Source organism: Papaver somniferum, chromosome 2 (assembly GCF_003573695.1).
Source record: "Papaver somniferum cultivar HN1 chromosome 2, ASM357369v1, whole genome shotgun sequence".
Classification (NCBI taxonomy): Eukaryota; Viridiplantae; Streptophyta; class Magnoliopsida; order Ranunculales; family Papaveraceae; genus Papaver; species Papaver somniferum.
The window spans coordinates 194,298,554-194,320,265 of NC_039359.1; the positions used below are offsets into that span (position 1 = coordinate 194,298,554).

At 37.8% G+C, this 21,712-nt stretch overlaps 1 protein-coding gene across 3 annotated transcripts; it reads right to left on the minus strand.

Annotated features, from left to right (window-relative positions):
- Positions 1-11,866: 11,866 nt before the first annotated feature.
- LOC113350105 (protein TIME FOR COFFEE-like) lies at positions 11,867-19,227 on the minus strand. Of its 3 annotated transcripts, none has more exons than XM_026594189.1 (13): positions 18,826-19,227; positions 18,135-18,704; positions 17,819-18,009; positions 17,414-17,714; positions 16,907-17,309; positions 16,733-16,793; positions 16,566-16,652; positions 16,216-16,480; positions 16,054-16,120; positions 15,869-15,947; positions 15,400-15,789; positions 12,658-15,298; positions 11,867-12,538 (listed from the first exon to the last, which is right to left on the minus strand). In XM_026594189.1, exons 1-13 carry the CDS (start codon positions 18,917-18,919, stop codon positions 12,492-12,494), a joined length of 5,196 nt encoding a protein of 1,731 aa, XP_026449974.1. In that variant the 5' UTR covers positions 18,920-19,227; the 3' UTR covers positions 11,867-12,491. The 3 variants fall into 3 exon arrangements, with proteins under 3 accessions (XP_026449974.1, XP_026449975.1, XP_026449973.1); XM_026594190.1 differs by having other exon boundaries at positions 11,867-12,509; positions 16,907-17,312; XM_026594188.1 differs by having other exon boundaries at positions 16,907-17,312.
- Between the last annotated feature and the right edge of the window lie 2,485 nt (positions 19,228-21,712).

The following is a 21,712-nucleotide window of genomic DNA, read 5'->3' on the forward strand; positions in this document are numbered from 1 at the left end:
TATTTCTTACTTCTTTGTTATGCGAAGCCTTCCTCTTATGCAATTCTTTACTCTCGACATCAGAAGAAGATTTAGAGGTTATTCTAAGAGCACTTAGAGAAGAACTTTTCCTGCAACAGTATGGGAATTGGGTTAGCCAAAAGTAACAGTTGTAATCAATAAATCATGATAGAAGAAAACAAACTTTGATTCGGGATTCATGATGATAAAATAGTAGCAGGTAGCAGAAATAAAACAGCAGCAGCATCAACAAAAAGGAACAGCAGCGGCAAGAGAGAGAATAGAAGAAAAGTGTAGTTGCAGACGATGAAAGAAAGAGGAAAGGATTATTTTCCACGAAGAATCAATAAATAGGTAAAAGAATATGACCGGTTGCAAACGGTTGAACCAGTAAAAAGGAAGAAAATCAACACGTGTAAATAGATAAACTTGGATTCCGGAAAATTGTCGGAAAAGTAAAATGTGAAAAGACAAGCATATGCGATAATATAGGGTGGAAGTTTCTCATATTGCTCACTTTGTAGAATAAGAAAAATGAGAAAGAGGCAAAATGTAGGAGTGAAATATCGCACATGTTAGTAAGCATGCGAAGTGAAGACTATATAACTTAAACGAGGGAGATCACACACATCAACGTTGAGATGACGCACCGCATGATGTCAGCAACGTCACGAGTAAAGTATGAAGATTTGTGCGAAGTGTAGTCTGTGCGAGGACGAGTGATTGTACATGAGCGAGTGTATCGCATAGAGATTCCGAAAATAAAAGATCTCTTAGTTGTCATCCACTATGTAAGATCTTATATAAAGAGGAGAGGTTATTACTTGTAAGGGAGAGCTAGTTAGTGAGTGTCGGACAAGAAATTAGGAGAGAGAAATTAAATCTATGAGCAAGTAAGATTGGTGTAATACTTGTATCCATCTTGTAAACCGACTTAAGTCTTGATAATCAATGAAGAGTTTAATGATGATTACCTAATGTTGATTATAGTTATAGTGGAATGTGGTTGTGAGGAAACTTGCAACTACAATGATTTTAGCTAATTTCTTTTACTTATTCTAAGGTTTCAATTTGAATTTGTTTTTGTGATTTCAGTGACCAAACAACTTCAACAATTATAGAAGAGTGGAACATTAAGGACAGCTCCGTACATTGTTTTGGCTTCGAAAATAGTATTGCAATTTCAGTTTGCTTTCTGCGATTTAGTTCCAGTTTTTACTTTTTTCCCTTTTTGTTTGCTCTAGATTCGGGAATTTCTTTTTTGTTTCTATTTTAAGGACATCTCTCGATTCAAAGTCTTCAGGTTAGAAGGTTCACAACTTTATGGTATCAATTTTGTGTTTTATTGTTGTATGCATTGTAACTCATTGTTACAAATGTGGTGCAGGATAGGAGTAATCAGTTAACTGAAAATTCGAAGATTTGTGAAATCTAAGTTGGATCCTGAAATATTCAAGTCCTGTATATAATTTTTGGGTTATACTGAACAATTTTTTTGGAAGGGAATAGTGTGTTTTGATGTTTAAGAGCCATGTTTTGTTGCTTATGCATGTGTGAGTGTGCAGGTCTGTAATTGAAAATGAGAAAAAATAACATGACAGACCTTTGAGAGTGGCCGGCCAGGCAATGGAAAAGAATTTGATTACAATGGCTCGCGGAGTAGAAAAGTTAAAGCGGAGATGGATAATGTTGAAAAGAGACCACGAGCTTCCGCTACTGTTGGTAGTGCAGGTCTGTCTTTGTATAAAATTTGAGAATATATAACGTAGATGGCTAATGTTGAAAAGAGACCACGAGCTTTCGCTACTCAAAGCGTAAATTTCAGTATTGTAAGTGCAACATAGAAGGGTATAATTAGACTGTGTTCTTGGTCTTTTGATGCTTTTTTATTTTTCTTTTGGAAGCAACTTATTCTAGATTCTGCACACAAAGTCAATTTAGTTGACGTCTACGCTAAGGATTAGAGATATTTGGATACACATGTAACAAACATTTGTAAATTAAACTTCTGAGATTCCATAAAGATGATTCCATCTCATTAAAATGTTGCAGCCGCATAGAGATGTTACCCAGTACGAATATCTCATGAAAATATTGCAGTCGCAGAGAGATGTATCTCATGCGAAAGGGTTATCAACAACAATGGATTAGGAAGCTCCTTATATGGGCACCGCAAAACCCAGCTAAGAAAGACCACCACTTCATCATATTGACTTTAGAGTTTTGGGTGCTCGACGGAAAGGACATTGCATTTCTGAGGAAGTATTTGGGGTTTTCATCTTTTCTTCTTCATTCGCACAAAATTTACCTTCACGCTACTTGATTTTGTTTTTGTTGCAGTGTTTTGTTCTGCACCAAGGTAAGGTGTTGATTTGAATTAAATTCTTATATAGTGGATATCTTCTTTGAGAATCTGTCTGCTTTGTAGTTTTTGATTTTTTGATTTTTATATAATGCAATTGTAGATTTATTTTTATTTTTTTGTGTTTTGATTTGAGTATGCAACTAGAGAAAATCTGAAACAAACTCGAATGTGGTTGGAGCGATGAAACCAAAGCTTTATGCATGTTCCATTTGTTTCTGTACTCTTGAATTCTTATGTTTTTTTTTTGTGTTTCTTTGTTAAGTAAACTTGATAGATTGATCTTAATCATTAGAAATTTTGTGGAAATATCAGCTTTGGATAATTTCGCACTTTATAGCTGAATATATGAATTTGACTATGTGACAGTTGTTGGTAGGGATGGTGAGTGCTTGGATAAGAAGCTCATTGAGGACGATGCTATAATGATACTTTCATTTACTACGTCAGGTATCGATTGCACTGAAGCGCATCCACTGCCTTGGAGCCTGGCGATGGAGTTTACATATGCTCACTTTATTCAGACGATAAGCACTAAAGCTCATACCTGGGAAAAATTAACAATTAATGTCTGACCTTCGTGGAAACAAGCACTTCGGGGAGGAACAAGCAAGTACGTTTTGATTGAATCATTTTTTGTTACAAAGATGTTACCTTATGGTGTCCAAATTTTTGAATAATGAGCCGTAGGGGAAGAGCACTGTATTATGTGCTTCGGATATATTTGATCATGCAAAGTGGAAATGTTTCTTTCAACATTTTAATGCTATTGCACCTGTGGCTCAATGTACTTTTCTTAACTGATGAGCTCATATGGACAAATTTGGGTTTTTGACTTAACTTCTCAAATGGTTTGCGCACCATATGGCTCTTGCTCTTCCTCCACTAGAGTCTGAATTGTTGAAGTTAGCTTCGTCCTGTGACGCCCGAAGACGCCCACCCACGTCAATCAAAAATCCTAAGCGACAAACATAACAAGTCAAAAATGCATCACGACGGGGCAGGGAGAGACCAAATCAAAAAATTTAAGTGATGTGGAGAAGCCGAGCCACACCAAATCAAAAATGCATGGCGGCGGGGCGAGGCGAAGCCGAGTCATACCAAATCAAAAATATGGTTAAAAGGAAAGGATGTTCGATGCGTAACACGGGCATAAAATCCTAAGTCATACAAGCCCCCACGTCGCGCAGTGAGAATACCCACCCTTGTGTGAGCGTCACCGCCCCCTTGAAATTGCTTCATTCCACCCTTTGGTTTTATATGCTTTAATTACCAGTAATTAAATGCATATCTCTAGAGAATAAAAATTAGTAATGTACATTTACTAATTGGAGATTTTCTATTGAGAGATTTTAGAAATATTGGACCAACATTTATTGGAATTGTGAAAACCGAATTTTGCCATTCATTGCATATCTTGAGAATATTTTCGGTTTTGAAAATTCCTTGGTGTCCAAACATCCTTGGTCTATACATACCTAAGTTTGCATTTCTAGCAAACTATCGTAAGATCCATGCGAACTTCATATCTTGTTGTTTCTAGTGGAGTCGTCTATACGAAAAGGAAAGTATCCTAATTAGGTGAAATCTCTTACGACTGCTCGTTTAAAGACTTATGTGGAATCAAGTAGCTCTACGAGTACCGTTGGTGGGAAACTAGATAATTGCAGTGTTATTAGTTTTCGATTTGATTTGATTGACTGACGGTTGTTGAAACTTTGATCGCACCTAGTTTGTTTATGCTAGAGAATATTCTCTTCTCATATAAGATTCACTCAAACTAGATTGACGTATCGACTGGATCTTTAGAACTGTTGTTAGATCTAAAGAAATCTTGTGATAATCCATTCTTAACAGAATCCGATTTGTGCGTGATTGATCACAAGAGATTCAAGTGGTGTTTTGCAGGTTTTGAAGATTTCTTATTAGTTTTCATATCTTGTGAATTGTGTGCACAAACCTTTATCGGCGGGGATCCAACTAGAATCGATTATCTTTGATAGATTTGATTGATTAGTTGCGTGAGATCGACATTCTCTATATTGGTCTTTGAGATCTATATCTATTGAGTGCGAATTTAAACTTGACTACTTCGGTAGTTATTGGATAGATTGATCTAACCAGACAAAGGAGTTTATTAGATTAAGCATAAGAGCCTTTGTCAACGACTCATTTATATCTTGTAGCAAGATTGATTAGAGTGGTTACCAAATAGATTGTTCCTTTTCTGTTTGGAATACGATCCAAAGGACTTGTTATTCACGTGCGTGACTATAGAAGTCGAAGGCGCAAGGATACTGAGGGAACTAAGTAGCTAGGGCTAGTCAGCTTGGTCTCAAGTATACGAAGTTGGTATTAGATTTTGTATAGCGGCTTAATTCTGATAATATTCAAAACTGGACTAGGTCCCCGGGTTTTTCTGCATTCGTGGTTTCGTCATTAACAAAATCTTGTTGTTTCATTTATTTTTCTATTCCGAAATTATAATAGTAATTATATTTTATTATTTTATTATAATTAAAATAAATTACACTTGTACGTTAATTCTGCAATACTTGATAGTGATCCTATAGATTTTGGTGATTTCTGAACCTATTATCAAGTAACACACTTTGTTGTTGTATTGTTCTTATATCCATAGTCAATTACACAAGTTATCTTGTTGTCGTATTGTCTTGATCTCGTACCCATAGACGATCACACGAAGTGTAAACCGAATTGTCGTATTGTCTCGAATTTGTCCATATACGATCACATTTGGTAGAGAACTTATAGGTTGAAACAAAAAGATTGTGGTGTATTTGGGTACCCTCGTCTTTTCAATTATCTGAGAAGCGTGGTTTTTTAACGGCCTCTCAAGAACAACCTTAAAACTAATCATTTAAGAATAATATTTTCAGAGATCTATCTTGAGGAATCACAAAGTTTGAGATGAAGCATACTTTGCAATTTATGTCGATCTCTTTCCCGAAAGAGATTACTAAAACCTCGATAAAAGAGTGGACAAGATCAGGATACACGAACTATCAAGGTAAAGTTAGTTGGATCTGGCTTCACGAATCCCTAGATGAAGTCTTTAAGTCGTAATCATAATTATGTTTCTCATAGGAAACCTAGGTTCATAGAGGACTACTCTAGTAAACAATTAGGACACACAAGGGTCGGAGATAAATTTCCTGGTCGTTTGAGTCTCTTCATTTATATATTTTTAAGACCGAGGGTTGCTTAGAATTCAAGCTAAAATAACTTGAGATACAAGCATTCTCTATTTATATGAAACTATTGTTGGGAGTCCATGCAAGTATGTGAAAAATGTTTTGAAATCACATAGAAGAATATACATTATAGTACGGGTACCAGAACCGTGAATAATGATAGTTCTCGGCAAATAAGTCTTTCGAACTTAAGAGCAAAATCGTGTTCATTTAAACACTTAACATATAAATCATGATTCTCAAAACACGAAGTGTTTTAGACTTTAGTGGTCAATGATGTCTTAGAGGTGTTTCTAAAATTCATAACAATGTTAAACATATTTAGGAAAATAGTCTATAAGCATCTGTATGACTCGTACTAGGTTGGTAAGCGAAACGGTACACATACCTATGACCAGTTCGTGAATTCAGGGACTAACAATACGTGTACTAGATATGTGTACCGCTTGATTGTTCATGAACTCGGAACAATATAGTACGTGTACTAGGTATACGTACTGTCCCATTATCGAATACAGAAGCTTAAGGTATGCGTACGAGGTACGTGTACCTACATATACTCCGGAACCTCAGAAGTCTATCGTATGTGTACTAGGTACGTGTGCTTATCGTGAGTCCAGATTTCAGTAAATTCTTGAACTCTCTTTTGATGTTTTGAAATATTCCCAAATTCCATGGATATAAAATATTATTTCCAGGCAATTTCAAATGATACATATGACACAAACACAGTTCTTCAACAATAAATTGTTCCGAAGTAATATTGTTAAGGACCTATGGCTCACTACATTGTTCTTTCTTTTGTTTCCTTTGTTTTTCCTTATTATTGAACCACTGTTTCTTCTTAATCTTTTTTTCAGATCCTTAGCATCGATAGATAGTGCATATTTGTTGAAAAAGAACTCTTTCAGATCAAGCATCTATAAGTAAGAAGTCACTGATTTTTGATCCATAGTTTTTAAATCTGAACAAACTATAGAAAACCATAGCATTTATACCTCCAGAAAAAAGATATTTCAGTGATTCCACGTTAATAACCTAACATATTCTAAAAATAAGAATATTCTTAAGAAATACTTTCGATAACTAGATTTATTCCCGTAAAGAACAATTGAAGTGCTTAAGCTTGCTTCCTCACAACTTTAGTCAGCACTCTAGTGAGGATGCATTCATAATACCGTTTAAATGGTATTAGTATGAGACTTTCTTTCATAATGGATTCCTAAACACATACCATCACGACTGAGGGTTTTACGATGCTATGAATCTAACTAGATATGCTTTTCAAGATTTTTCATTTTATCCCGATACATGGAAAATCTTGGACCTTTGTGAAAATCAATATTTTTCAGATGATGTCTGTCATAATCGAAATTCTTTAGCATGTCCGTAAGTCGTTTGTCTCTCCCTTTTAGGCTATTGATTTTTTTTTTTTGAACATGAAACAATAATCAAAGTTATGCCTATATCGATTACAAAACTTGCAAAAGAGAACCTTTGTTATTTTTGATAGTAGAGCATATTGTTGTTTCCTCTATTACCTAATTGATCAAATTCCTAGCATCAAAATGCTCGGATTCAATAGTACAAGAGCGAAATAATTCGACAATTAGTGTAATATTTTATGTATCATCTTCTTTAGAATTATATGAGTGTGAAGTGTCACTAAGAGTTACATCAAGGTCCTTTCTCCCAGTGTAGTTTCTCATATTGGAACAGTCTTTAACCAAATAACCGAAATATTTACACTTGAATAATTTCGGTTAAAAGACATCATCTTCCTCTTGATCCTTTTTGTTATTGGCTGAAACTCGATCATGAGGTCGTACGGGATGATGATGATTATCTTTTATGAATCTCTTGTTCTTATTTCTTAAGAGATCTCGAAACTTTCTAATAATCAATAACTTGGTTGAATCAATATCATCATCTGAATCATTTCGTTTGGATTGTATACCAATCAAACCGTTTCATCCTTAGCTGGAACCTTAGGATTTTTTTAATTTTGAAAGCAATACTTTGATTGGCTAGATTGGGACTCAAAACCAAAGATCTTTAGCTTTCCAACAAGATAGATTCGAGAAAGTATTGAAAAATCATTTGCTTCCATGATTGCATATTTCATAGAATTGTATCTATATGGTAGTGATCTGAGAATCTTGCACATTGTATCCTTTGCATTGACAATCTCAGGGAGTTTGACATGAAAGTCCTCAAACGTATCGCTATCATCCACATGAAGGTTTTCCCAATTGGGAGTGAGAGTTTGAAGTCTAGGTTCTTTTCTGATGTGTTACCTTCGAATACAACCTCAAGATTATCTAACGCAGCCTTAGAAGTTTCACAAGTGGATACATGATTTTAAAGATCTCGTCTTACTGCGTGTGTAATAACATTCAACCCATATGAATTCTGCTTGGCGAGAGCCTTGTCTTCACTAGTATACAAAGCTAAGCTTTTAAATTCAGTTTCTGAATTTGCCACGTTCGGACGTTCGTACCTATCAACTACTAATACCCAAGTATTAAAATCGCTTGAGTGACAAAAAGACTTCATAGCAGACTTTCACCACAGATATTTAGTACCATCAAATCTTGACGGTACATTAACAGAGCTCAATTCATGCGAACCCGAATTTAGTATCTTATAGGTTGGATTGCACTAAACACAGATTGTTAGATCTTATCGTGTTTTCCTGCTCTTGTAGCAGTTGAAATAATCATAGTACCAAGTACACCACAATATTTTCGATATCCGCGTATATGAGACATACCTCGTGTAATCTAATACATACAAGCATTGTCAAGGAGATTACTTTTCAACAAGGTAACATTAGTATATAAAATAACCTTCGACACTCCGAACCAATCTATTAGGAAAACCAAAGTGTTGGATTAACGTACTAGTGCGTTTGCTTTATTATAACTAAAACAATAATTTATAATACGGAAAGTAAAGTATAAGCACGTAACAAGATTTTGTTAACGAGGAAACCGCAAATACAGAAAACCCCAGGGACCTAGTCCAATTTTGAATACTCTTATAATTAAGCCGCTATACAAAAACTACAACCAACTTCGTATAGTTGAGACCAAGTAAATTAATTCCAAGTTACTCAGTTCCTTCAGTATCCATGTGCCAACTACCAATTTGGTCTACGCACGTGCACTTGACTCCTTTGGACGTAGTCCGAAACACTAAAGGACTAATACATTTCAGTAGTCGCTCTGTAAATCTCTCATATCAACAAGTTAATTAAAGATAAGTTGAGTTATAAAGGTTCTTCCGCCTAATCAATATAAACTCTTTTGTATCGGTTAGATCAACTAAGAAATAAGTTTCGCAAGTCTACTTCCTTAAATCATGTAATGACATAGTTTTATAGGTTTGGAAAGTTCAACACCTACTAACTCATAATGAGTTACAAAATAGTATTATGTCGAATCCACGAATTTCAATAGATAAGCGGTATACTTCGTAACTCCACTATACCTAAGTTGTATAAAACAACTAGTATATACTTTCTTGACAATCTGATCATATTGGAATAATCAATTCACTGATACTAGAGATGCATAAATATACTTCATATGTTATGTTTTCAATCTAAAAGACTTGAAAGCAACGTACATAGAAATGGAACAAGTCAAATTTGTATCACTAACCTCGAACAGGAGGATAATGTGTTCATTGATGTTGATACGTCTTCAAGTTCTTCGGCGTAACACGAGTGAGTCTCAACATTTTTATTGTTCCTAGTCTAACCTAACGAATTTTCCTCTCGTAATCTAATAAAGCGGCCTCGAAGAGGCAGAATGCATTACTCTCAAGGATGCAACAGGGTGGGCTTTGATGTTAAATGCTACTTCCGATATCATATTTGTTGGCTATTGCATTCAGTCACTTAATAATTTCAATATCAATCTAGGATTAAGAGAAAATAAAATAATGAGAGTTCGCCAAACCATACATGGTTGTTTTAAGAATTATGTTCATTATTTTCTTAGTAGAGATAATATAGGGATAGTAGATACTCTTTCTAAAGGTATTAAGAGCTCTACATAGTAGATACTCTTGCTAAAGGTATTAAGAGCTCTACAGTTCCAAACTCTACTCTTTAAATATGTCTTTCTTTACTGCTAAGATTATTACAGACGATAGCTATATTTAAAGCTTGCAAGTTTTGGGTTTTATAAAGAAGTTTAAGACCCGTTGAGACAAAAGTTACAGGCTTCATGTTTAAGGTGATTTCTTCATTCAAAAGTTGTCTTTCCCTGTGGAAGTTCCTGCTGAATCTTCCTTTGATGGCTTTGATGTAAAGAGCATTGAAGTGTTCCAGGATTTCATTTGTTTCAGCATGTATCTCGATATTCATGTGTTTCTTTTCCTCCGCCCAACCAAAGGCTAGTTCTGCTCCTCCTACGGCTCCTTCTGCTCCCCATTGGCATGTGTGTCCTCTGCTATAATCATAGTTTCCTGAAAAATCAGTAACAGTTAGGGCTGAAAAAAACTGATAACTGTTAGGATCCTGTATAGTGCATATTTTGATTATGTAACCATAATACTGCTTTTGTTTAGGGATCCCAACATGACTACCAATTTCTGCTCTTTGGGAACCGATATCGGAGAGAAACCCCTGAGTATTCAGGGCATGGTTAGGCAAATTGTGAATTCTGTTAAAGTCACATAGATGTTGTTGAATGCTAAGGGAGGTTTTTTTAGCATTGGATGTGATGTTTTGAAAAACTAGATCACATCTAGCCTTCCAAATAAACCAGCAAGTAGTTGCATAGATGCTGATGTTTTCACTGGTACTGATATGTTGAAACCAAGTGTTGAACCAGTCCATGAAAGGTGTTTGATGGTTAAACAGACCATGACTTTCACCTAGCATGTGCTGCCAAACATCAGTATCAGCTGGGCAGTAAAGAAACAAATGTGTCATTGTCTCCTCCCCGCTTTTGCATATTTTGCATATGGGATCAATATAATGAAGAATACTTACAGTTTTTGCATTAGTAGGGAGGATTTCATGAGCACATTTCCAGAGAAAGATTTTGATAGCAGGTGCAACTTCCAAATTCCATATAGCTCCCCAATCTCTTGTAGTTTGGTCATTTCTGTAAAGATTCTCTATTTTGGCTTTGTACAAAGCTTTAACAGAGAATTTTCCTGTGTTGTTGAGGCTCCATTGCATACTATCCTCTTCCCTGGGGTGTATAGCAAGGTCACAGATAGCTTGAGCAATATCAGGAGTAAATATTTGTTGAATAAGCTGAATGTTCCATTCCTTTTGATCTGTCATCAAGTGAGCTAGAATTTGAATATCATTGGAGCAGTTGGAAGGTTTTGTGAGCTTGATAGTTGAATTTAGTATCCATATATCTTTCCAGATTCTTATTTTGTTGCCATTGCCTATTCTCCAGGAACAGTGTTGATGAATGTTCTGAATCCCTTCAAGAACCCCTTTCCATATCCAAGAGTCTCCATCTTTAGCTTTGGTATTCATGTTAAGCACATTTCTTCCTATTAAGTATTTAGCATCCATCAATTGGAACCATACAGAATCTTTATCCTGTTCCAATCTCCACCCTATTTTTGTTAACATTGAGCTATTGAATAGTTCCATATTCATGAATCCCAGACCACCAAGCTCCTTAGGTTTGCAAACAGCTGTCCAAGCTTTAGGACAGTAATCTGTGAGATTTTCCAGGTTTTTTCCCCAGAAGAAATTCCTTTGTAACTTGTTCATATGTTGACAAGTTTGCTTTGGTATTCTGAAACAGTTCATTTGGTAAATACTGATTGTTGAAGTAACAGATTTTATTAACACTTCTGTACTCTTTAAATATGTCACAGTGCGACAAAGATGGTTTCTTTGAAGCTTTTTTATATAATGGAAAGTGCCCTAGTAAAATTCTCTTTCATTAGCGAGAGAAAAAAAGAAGGAAAAAATTATAATGGACCCTCGTTTGATTTGATTCTATAAAATTCTCTTTTTATTATCTCGAGAAAATAAAAATAAAAAATGACATGAAGTTGTTTCCTGAGTTAAAAAAATAAAAAAATAAATAGAAATTCAGCTGCCGTATCAGCTGTCTATGATTTATTCCGCATAGTGCAGAAAGCACCCCACTACGTTATTCACACTCCTTATAGCCCATGCTCTAAGCCGCATACAACCCTACAGAAACCATCAGTGGATTCCCTTCCCCACCTCACTTATCTATCCACAACAACCAAACAAAAAGGCCAAAGAACAGTAAAAGATCAATGACACAAACAAGACAAAAGGAGAAAGAGATGAGATTTTCGTTGCTGTTTCTTTTTCTTCTCTATCATTGCGCATGCCAAAAGACATATTTACACCAAAATATAAGAGCATATAATTTGTGACCATAAAAAAGCTTTCTGTGAATTGTGGAAAAGCAAATTTTTTTCACTTGTCCTTCTAGATCTATTCAGAAAAAAAACCTTCAATGACAGAAAGAACAAGCAATCCACTTAACCAAAATACAACGGATCTGTGTGAGTCTAGCAGTCATTTTTAATGATACCAATCAGAGCAGCCGATAACTACTGCCGAACTCCACCCCAGCCTTTTCCGAGCGCTTCCATCGAAAAAATCAATCAAAACAATTTGTTCCCTCTTAAGCGGGCTAAAGCCAGCTCTCCGATTAACCAGAAAATGCAGGGCAGATCAGTCTGGTCCACAGAGGGAAGTGATAGATCGATAGAGTACCTCTTGATTACCTCTTGTTCTCCATCACACGAGAGAGTCAAGGGGCAAAGATTTCAGAACTTGGAAGCAGGATCAGCACTCTTGTTAGGTTGCGCCAGAAAAGCTTCACCCCCTTGAATTCTCTCCGTCTTTTAATCTTTGCGATCTTGCAGTTGCTGCTAGACTGATCATATCATCTTTTCTTCTCAGGCTGCCAGGACGCATGTAAATTGTCATTTCCTGGTAAAAGAAAAATCGTCCCCATTCATAAATATAAAAGCCCCATAAAGTTTTTGATTAATTGGGGATTGGATGACAGTGAACTAAAATTGAACTAAAATCAATTCTGTCAAACTCACCAGCAGGTTGTTTCTGTTCACCAGCCGATTTCACTTGTAAAGCTGGCATCCCATGGACATAGGGGAATGTCGTCGGCATGAAAGGATGGGAGTTTGGAGCGGCAGCAGCAAATTGGGCTGCCTGGTGTTGCCGTGAATTATTACTAGCAGATCCTGAACCTGATTTGGTAGGATTTGTACTGTTACCACCTGCCAACGACAGAGAAGAAGACATTGTCAGCAGCCCCGTGGAAGTTGTACTAGCTGAACTGTTTGGTTGCTGTTGCTGTTGTTTTTGCTGCTGCTGCTGTTCAGGTTGCTGCCCTCTTTGATGATAATTTGATTGTGTAGTACCAGTAGCACTGGAAGATGGCTGGGGATTTTGGGCTTGAATGTACGGATTAGAGAATGAAAACTGTGCTTGTTGCTGCAACATTTGTTTCTGAATAAATTGCTGCTGTTGCTTAGTTAAATTCGCCGCAGTGGTGGAGTGAGAGCCAGGATTACCACCACCCAGAATTGATGGTGGCGCACTTCTTCCCCCCACTGGAGAAGACTTTCTGCTTGGCGCTCCACCTGGTGAAGGAGCATTCTTGCTGCCACTAAGTTGAGGGGACGACATTGAAGCCGCTGCTGCTGATGCTGTACACACTTTACTCCCGGCTGCAGTCGTCCTTGGGCTGCCAACTGTACCTTTTGAGTGTGAACTTGGGGGAGACCCAACAACACCAGGTGATGACGGAGACTGGATGTTATTTGAAATCTGCTGACCATGTGACCCAGTTGCAGCTGATTTTGCGTTCATGCCAAATGAAATTTGCGTATGTCCTTGTGGAAGCCTTTGATGTTGTTGAGGGAGATTCTTAAGGGAAGTGGTGGTGGCCGTGGTGGTGGTAGTGGTAGAGACAAGAGAAGGTGATGAAGAGGATGTCGTCCTTGCAGAATTCTTCCATTGTGGAGAATGGACAGGACTGCTACTGCTGCTTTGCATAAGGCCTGGAGGAAATACAGATACACAATTGGGGAACTTGCTGGATATGGTGGAAGGGGATGCCGAAATTCTTTCAGAGTACACAGAAGAGCTGGTAGTACTATTTGATTGTTTTGTCCGAGCTGCCAATTCTTGCTGTATTTCGTGTTGCTTCTGCATTTCATGTTGCTTTTGCATATGATGTTGTTGAAACATCTGTTGTTGTATATGCATCTGCTGCTGCATTTGTATCTGAATCAATTCTTTTTGCTGCTTCTGAATTTGGGAATTTGCCATATTAACATTTGTTGTAGCACCAGTAGTTGACACTGTAGGTGGTGTGGAATTTCCCTGTGAAGATTTGTTACTGCTGCTGTTATTTAATGGAGGAGATATGAGGTTTAAAGTTCGAGCAGAGGTGTCCATAACATTACTACCGAGAATAGAAGCTGATACATGTCTGTCGGCAGAATCCGGCCTTGAAAAGACGAGGGACTGCCCAACATTTGTGGAACCCCCTTTTCCAATCCCGCCCTTCCTTTCATCCTCGGTTGTATTCATGGAGTCACTAGCACTTTTCCCTTCTTCAGAAATGTGGTGATTCTTCTGTTGAGACGCAGCTGCCTGAGCAGCCACCACAGCAGCTGCAGCAGCTGCCTGGTAACCATTTCTAGCAGCCTCGGGTAGGCTTTGAAAAATTTGGGGCATCGAAGAGAAGTCGATGCCTGTAGCAGCAGCTCCATTAAACGATGGGAAAGACATGGTGAATGACTGCTGTGGTTGGATGACCTCCACTCCACCCTTTGAGCCCGGTTGTTGTGATTGCTGCAGTTTCTCAGCAGGACTTCCATTAGAACCACCAGCTATTGCTGCACCGGGCATGAAGGAGAAGTTCTGCAGGTGCATAGCCATTGGGAAATTCTGACCATACATAGCCTTCTGAGCATGAGACACTCGACTATCACCAGCTGATGGGACATCCTCGGAGCCCGTTTGAGATTCAAGCTGGCGTGACTGACGAGGCGGCTGGACATTTTGACTTTGGTGCTGCTGGGGCCGACTCTTTGAAACAGGAAATCCCTGTGGGTTTCCAGCTCCACCACCACCACCAATCCCACTGCTACTACCTTGTAATCGCTGTTGTTGCTGCTGCTGTAGTTGCTGTTGTTGCTGCGGCTGATGCTTTTGCGAAGAAGAGGAACCACTTGATGTGCTTGCTTTTTGATGACCTTGTTGTTGTGCTGCAGCCTGTGGTTGATGGTTTGGCTGCTGCTGTTGGTGTTGTTGCTGCTGTTGGTGTTGTTGCTGCTGCTGTAATTGCTGCTGAATCTGTGAAGGATGGAGCATCTGTGAATAGAAAGGCCCATTGAAGAATGGCATTGCCTGAGCTTGAGTTCCTCCTCTATAAGAGGGAGGGGCTCCAACATGTGATGGAATAGGAAATGGATAGCCACTATTCTGCAATACTGCCAGGTACTGCTGTGCTTCATTTGGTTGCATATTCGGGTAGTTAAAACTCACAGTTGCAGCCCCTGTAGTTGAGGAAGAGTTCTTCCCTTGAACATTTGGAACTGAACTAGTTGCAATGGATGAGGCGGCATTTCCAGTAGTTGAAGCAGACTTGACTGCCCCGTATCGAGGGGCGCCAGCAGACTGCTGCTGACCCAGGGGGAAGATGAAGGCTGGGCCATGCTAAAGTAACAACAGAAAAAGCAAAAAAGTAATGCATCAATAACATTCTCATGAACTTATTTTACAGAGAGAAATTAGGATCATGATAAATAATGTAATACCACTAAATTTCCAGATGCAGTTGGCTGGGGTGCTTGCTGAATTACTAGCTGCTTCCTTTGAGCAGAGTCCATCGTGTTGGTCCCAGCTGAGCTTTTGTCCTTCCCAGAGTGACTGGAGAGAGCTGTCACAACCTGTCCTTTGTCTTGGACCAAGTTCGAACTCCTTCCAGGGAAGCCTCCAGGAAATGGGTTGCCAGCAATTGCTGTTTCTGTTGGTGGCCCGTTAAGGTTGTATTTGGAGCCATACACAGATGCAGAAGCAGCAGTTCCAGGAGGCCAATAAGGCTGATTCATCCTTGTGAACTGCTGGTGGTAGTAGATATTTCGAGCAATGTAGCAATGTGTGGCACACCTCTTCGGGCGAGGTTGAGCTGGAGGAAAATGTGGCGGCTGCAAAAATAAAAATCATCAGAGAGCTCCTTCATTAATAAGAGGAGAAACATTCAATAGAAAAGCAAGATTACAGTACCTGCACAACATTCAAAGTTCCAGGGACCTCATCCACAGATACAACACCTTGAATAGTCGGAACTTGACCAATAGGAAATCTGCCCCGTAAAAAAAATGAAAAAGTCCTTTATAAGTACTGAAGAAGATTAATGTAGGAGATGATTGAAAATGATCAAAAGAGAGACAAAGGAAAGTGGTTCACACCCCACAGGTCGTGGCCCTCCTGACCAGCCAGGTACAGTCAGTGACAGCGGCATTGACATGGGTTGTGCTGAAGATAAAGAGCAAGAAGAAGGGGTAAGGCACTGATTGTGAAGATAGATACACCAACCATATATAAACAATTTAAAGGTTGAAGTAAGATACCAGGAGCTTTAAATTGCTGCTGCAACCTAAGAATATCTTGATACTGTTTGCTAGATGTGAGATTACTCGCATTCCCAACTATCTCTTGCTTCTCCAAATTAGGATGTAGGTCAGAGATCCTCTCCTTGATAAAGTTCTGCTTCTGAGACACGGATTCTTCAGCCATTTCCTCTTTCTTCTCTACTAATCCCACATCCTTAGCATTTTGCTTACTAACTTCTGAGGCAATTGCTCCATCCTTCACCACAGGCTCTATTTTGTGCAACTGCATGCATAAAGATTTAATATTGAGCATCTTTCCGATCCAAAGAGGAGCTAACGGGTCATCAAGCACATTCCATATCACTTACCATATTAACATCAGGAGGAATTGGACGAGGATCTGATGCAAAATCACTAGGGCCATCTCTCTCAGGAGATGATTTCGTAGGAAGAGCCTGTAAAAAAAAAAACATCAGCATTTGATTCATGATAAGGTGATTTGAGAAAATCAGGAAGGAGAAGTAGAATCACACACCATGAGATCGATTTCAAATTTTCCTTCTTTCTGCACTTCAACCTTTGAAGTCGTAAAAACCCTGTTAAATAGAATCAAAGCAAAACGGTCAAGGAATGAAAAGCATGATTTCCACGCGAAACCACAGATTATCAGACTAAAGATGCTGATGAAACCCAAGTCAGAGAAAATTACTTTGGAATTGTGTTCAAATCCTCAGGAACTTTGGAGCTAAGGAGAGATTCATTTCTAGCTAATACAGATGTTTCCTCCTTGATCTGATGATTGCTATCACGACCTATCAATTGTTCTTCATTCAAAGCCTTTGAATCGGACTTCACACTGTTCTCAGTTTTTGTCAATTCAGGGTGTGGCTCAAATTGAAGAGAACCACTTTGATAGCTGCTTCCTCTGTGTAGAGAAAGCCCACCATTCTCAATCGTGGATCCTGAGAGGTTCTTCTTCAACTTTGGCGAAGAGACTTCAGCCCTTTCAGCTTGTTCATTCTCAATTGAAGTTGCAGAAGGGTTTGACAAATTCCTTCCAGCTAAATTTTCATCTTCAACTTTCACCGGCCTCGGTCTCTTCCTTTTCGGTGCTGCTGCATCAACCAAAATAAAAACAAAAATCACACCATTAATAGATGATCAAAAAAGAATTGCAAATCAAAACAAAATCCAAGTCATTGAAGATAAAACCAACCAACTGCAAGTACAGCTGATGTGTTTGACGAAGAGCTGGGAACTGTAGGGTAAACTAGAGTCTGGGTAGCTGAAGCAGAAATCGGTGAAGAAACTCTTGATTTAGCATCGTTAATTGATCCATTTGTATCTTGCTGCTTATTATGTGAAGAAGAAATATTAGTTGCTTCCTGTTTTGATGAAGAACACTGAGATTGTCTCATCAAACCAAATAAAACCTCTGCAACTTCGATCTCAATTTCTTCCTGTACTGTGGATGTTTTTGATATCTTTGGTGGTCTTTGCTTAGGAGCAATTGGTTTCTGAAACACAAATCATCCAAATTAATCAAAACCCAGATTCAATCACCAAATCAAGGTAAGAAAAAGAGTCGGAAAAAGAGAGCATCGAAGAGTAAAGAACAAACCATCTTTTTACGAACAGAAACATTCGAAGACGATGGTGGTGAAACAGGAGGTGGTGGTGGTGATGGAGCTGAAACAACAGTAGGTCTAGCCGGTGAAGTAGATGATTGTCGATGAGTCAGAGCTTCTCCAGCTCCTCCACCGCCGCCACCACCACCTGAAATCCAATATTCATGTGACCTTTTCACAGATGCTGCAAAACCCAAAAAAAAAAAAAGAAAAAAAAAAAACAGAGAAAATCAGATTTCTCTTCCAAATCTGATTAAATCCTCCAGAATGAAAAATTCATTTTTCTCTTTTCTAATTCATTTTCCCTACCTGACCGTGCTTTCCTAGGTACTGAAACCCCGATCATTTCATCAGCAGCTTTAAACGGTGGTGCTGCTCGGATTACTTTCCCTGGTCCAAATCCTCCTTTCCTATGATGATTATTGTTATTACTATTATGATGATGATTATTAGAGTGCTGATTATGATGATTTGAAGATGAAGAAGCTTGATTTGGTGGTAACATCCTTACACTACTACCTCTATCTCTTTCACCTCTATCTCTATCTCCTCCTGTTAGAACTGTATTATCTTCATCATCTTCATCATCATCATCATCAACGCTTTCTTCCGTACTTTCTTCAGCTCCATCTTCCCTATTACTTCCATGCATCAATCTATTATGATTATTATTAATAATATTATGATTTTGATTATGATTATGATTATTAATACTTTCACCCCCTCTTCTTCTTTTACTACTACTACTGCTTCTACTACTCAATCGATCTTTATCTTTCTGTTTATTATTTAAACTACTATTTCCTCCTCCTCGATCCCTTAATCTCCCTCCTCCTCCTCCTGCTCCTGTTTCTTGTAGCTCTACCGTTTCATCGTCGTCTGAAAATCAAAATTAAAATCTTAAAAAAACAAAAAAAACAAAAAAAAAAAGGAAAAGCAAGATTTACGAGTAGGAAACGAATGAAATCTGGTGATATAGATAGATCTGAGAAGTTCTAACCAGGAGAATCTCTTAAACTATTACTTCTTTGTTGTCTACGCCTTGTTAATCCATTTGTAGCTGCCATTCTTCTTTGTTCTCTGTTTCTTTCCATGGCTCTCTCTCATCAAAATATCTCAAATACAACAATCACCAAATCTGATCTATAATTCACCAGATTCTTAACCAAATCTCTGTTCAATAAAAATAACAACAGATTTTGATTCTGTTTTCTGTGATTATAAATAGATACAGGATTTCAGATTTCACTATTAAGTTTTGAAGATGAAGAAAATATTGGTAGAAGAAGAAGAAACTTTCTCTGCTTCTTCTCTGTGCAGCTCTCTCTCTCTCTCTGCTTATCTTGTTTCTTTGGTTCTTCTTTCGCCTCCTTTTTCTCTTCTCCTCTCTCTCTCTATCTCAGCTTTTTTTCCTCTCTCTCTCTTTTTCTACTCCCTCATCTCATGTGCTTTTGGTTATTTACACTTCGCGAAAAATACTCCAAATCCTACATTAACGGCTAAGATCACTTTATTGTACTCGTGGTCTTAATCTTAGCCATTAAAGACACCAAAATATCATCCGATTTATATAATTGGGTATCTGCCAACATGGCAGAACTAATAACTGTTGATTTGAAAACACTAAAAGACGAATTCATGACATGATTGCCACGTGTCGTGCTCCACGTATTCTTTTACTTCTATCCCAAGCTTCAGTTTTTCTAAACTTTTTTATTTAAGGGTTGAAAATACTTCTGTAATTACAAATGAATAACAAATCAATAAATATATCCAGAATCTCACGCCTGGCATACACCGACACCAGTCCATTACATAATAAATGAATGAGATGAAACAACTTTATCCGTACACTACACCAACTGGCTATTGCCGGTTTCCAGTTAATTTTTCTTATTACAAGACCGCCTTAAGGTTAGCATCGTAATTAACCGTCAGCTTCAATTAAGCTAAGATAATTAGGTCAAAAATATGGCGATAATGACACCCCACATTTTACGATTCAAAACATTACCTTTTTATATGGGGTTGACCAGTGGACCCCAGGAAACAAAAGTAGGAAAAATCAACGGTTTATGTTTCCTGATCGGCCCTTCAATTTTTAGATCTTACGTGGAGAAAAGCATACCTTACATTAACTGCGGTCCTACCTGGCAAAACTTAACCACTTTAGGTCACACGCGTCTTCGAGAGAACGTAAAGATCTCTGCAGTTTATAAAAACTTCTCAATCAACGGTTGATTTATGAAAATATTAAAAGATTACGGAAATACAAATGAGTCACGTTCACGGAACTTCCGAGAAAATAAATGGGACCCACATATAAGCTAGCAGATAGATCCAGTATTATTTCCTCGCGCGGCTACCGTTTGAGTCATCCAACGTGGCAGGTAGTTCGATGTCAGACTAGATATTCGCATTTCGTGCATTAATTAATCGTGTGAGTAAAAATCAAAAAATAGGAGGAAGATATCCAAATTAAAAACAAATATGGTAAAAAAAATTATTAAAAGAAGTTTACTGTTTATTTTAAGAATTTAAATGTTTTGTTTCTCTTTTTTTAACTGTCACTATTCTCAACTCGCTTCATCATAACTACTATACATACATACACACCTCCGAAAATGGACAACTATATATCCTATGCCACGTGTGACGGCCTATAATTGCGACACGTAGTAAGTCATGTCTCATTCGTTGCCTTGGATCTAGACATCTACTTATTGGCTTCACCTTCTCCCACTTTGTCATCTATCCTTGTTATATACATGGATGACCGTATACCCTATTTGCATTGAAGGAGTAGTGTCAACCTTATGGCGTACAGTTATGAAAGAGCTTTTACAGTGACCCATACCTTGCACACTTGGAATTTTCATTTTTATTTGACGAAAATTTCAAAAAACGTCGGCTACGTCAGAATGATGGAGGATTGGAGTGGGTCCCGTGACAAGGTCCCAGTTGGTGGGTCAGTAGGTAGGTCGTACGCAGTGGATCCCCTTTCTCTTGCTTTTGTCGAGTTGATTTTTTTCATTCATTCTCCACTTTGCTTTCACTTTCCGACAGATTATATAGTAAAACCCGTCAGTGATCGGCACGTGTATGTCATAGGACGCCATGTCATTTGTCCAATGTGTCATTAATTAATCAATAGAAAAATAACCAAATAAATAATATTATTGTTTTTGCAAGAATATATTAAAATGCTCTTTATCTTCTGTGGTAGTATAATAATATATCTTGAATAAAATCATAATTATTGCTAATGGAGTTATGATCTTTTTTTAAGACAGGGGAATAAAATAATCACAAATTTTATATAGATGATCATCCTTTACATCTTAAAAAACTTATTGATAGTGTATGTATCTATAATGCATGCTTCTTGAAATATCTTTTTCGGTTTTACTTCTCTTTTGTTTTCCCGACGCAACTTAGATTAGATTTTTTTTTTTTCTGAAACATCTATTTTATTAGATAAAAATTAAATTACAATTTATCGTGGTTATGTGGTATCCACAGAGTCATGAAATAAAATGTGACTGATAAAAGATGGGATTGTCTGATCTCATATTTTGGTTGAGTAGTTTCCTATTTGCCAATCCGTCTGCTGCATGATTTGCCAATCCGTCCGCTGCTTGATTTCCTTCTTTGTAATTGTGTTGTATAACAACTTGCGGGATCTGCCTAAGCCTACCTTTTATTTCTTTAATCATTCCTGCTATGTGCCACGGTGGAGGGGTAGTTGATGTTATGAAATGCATGATGTTCTCTGAGTCTGTTTCAAAGAGAATTTTAGGCCATTGTCTCTTCGTTGCTGTTCTTGAAGCCAAAAACAGAGCCCAGGTTTCTGCAATTAGTGCAATCGTAATTCCAAGGGGTTGGGC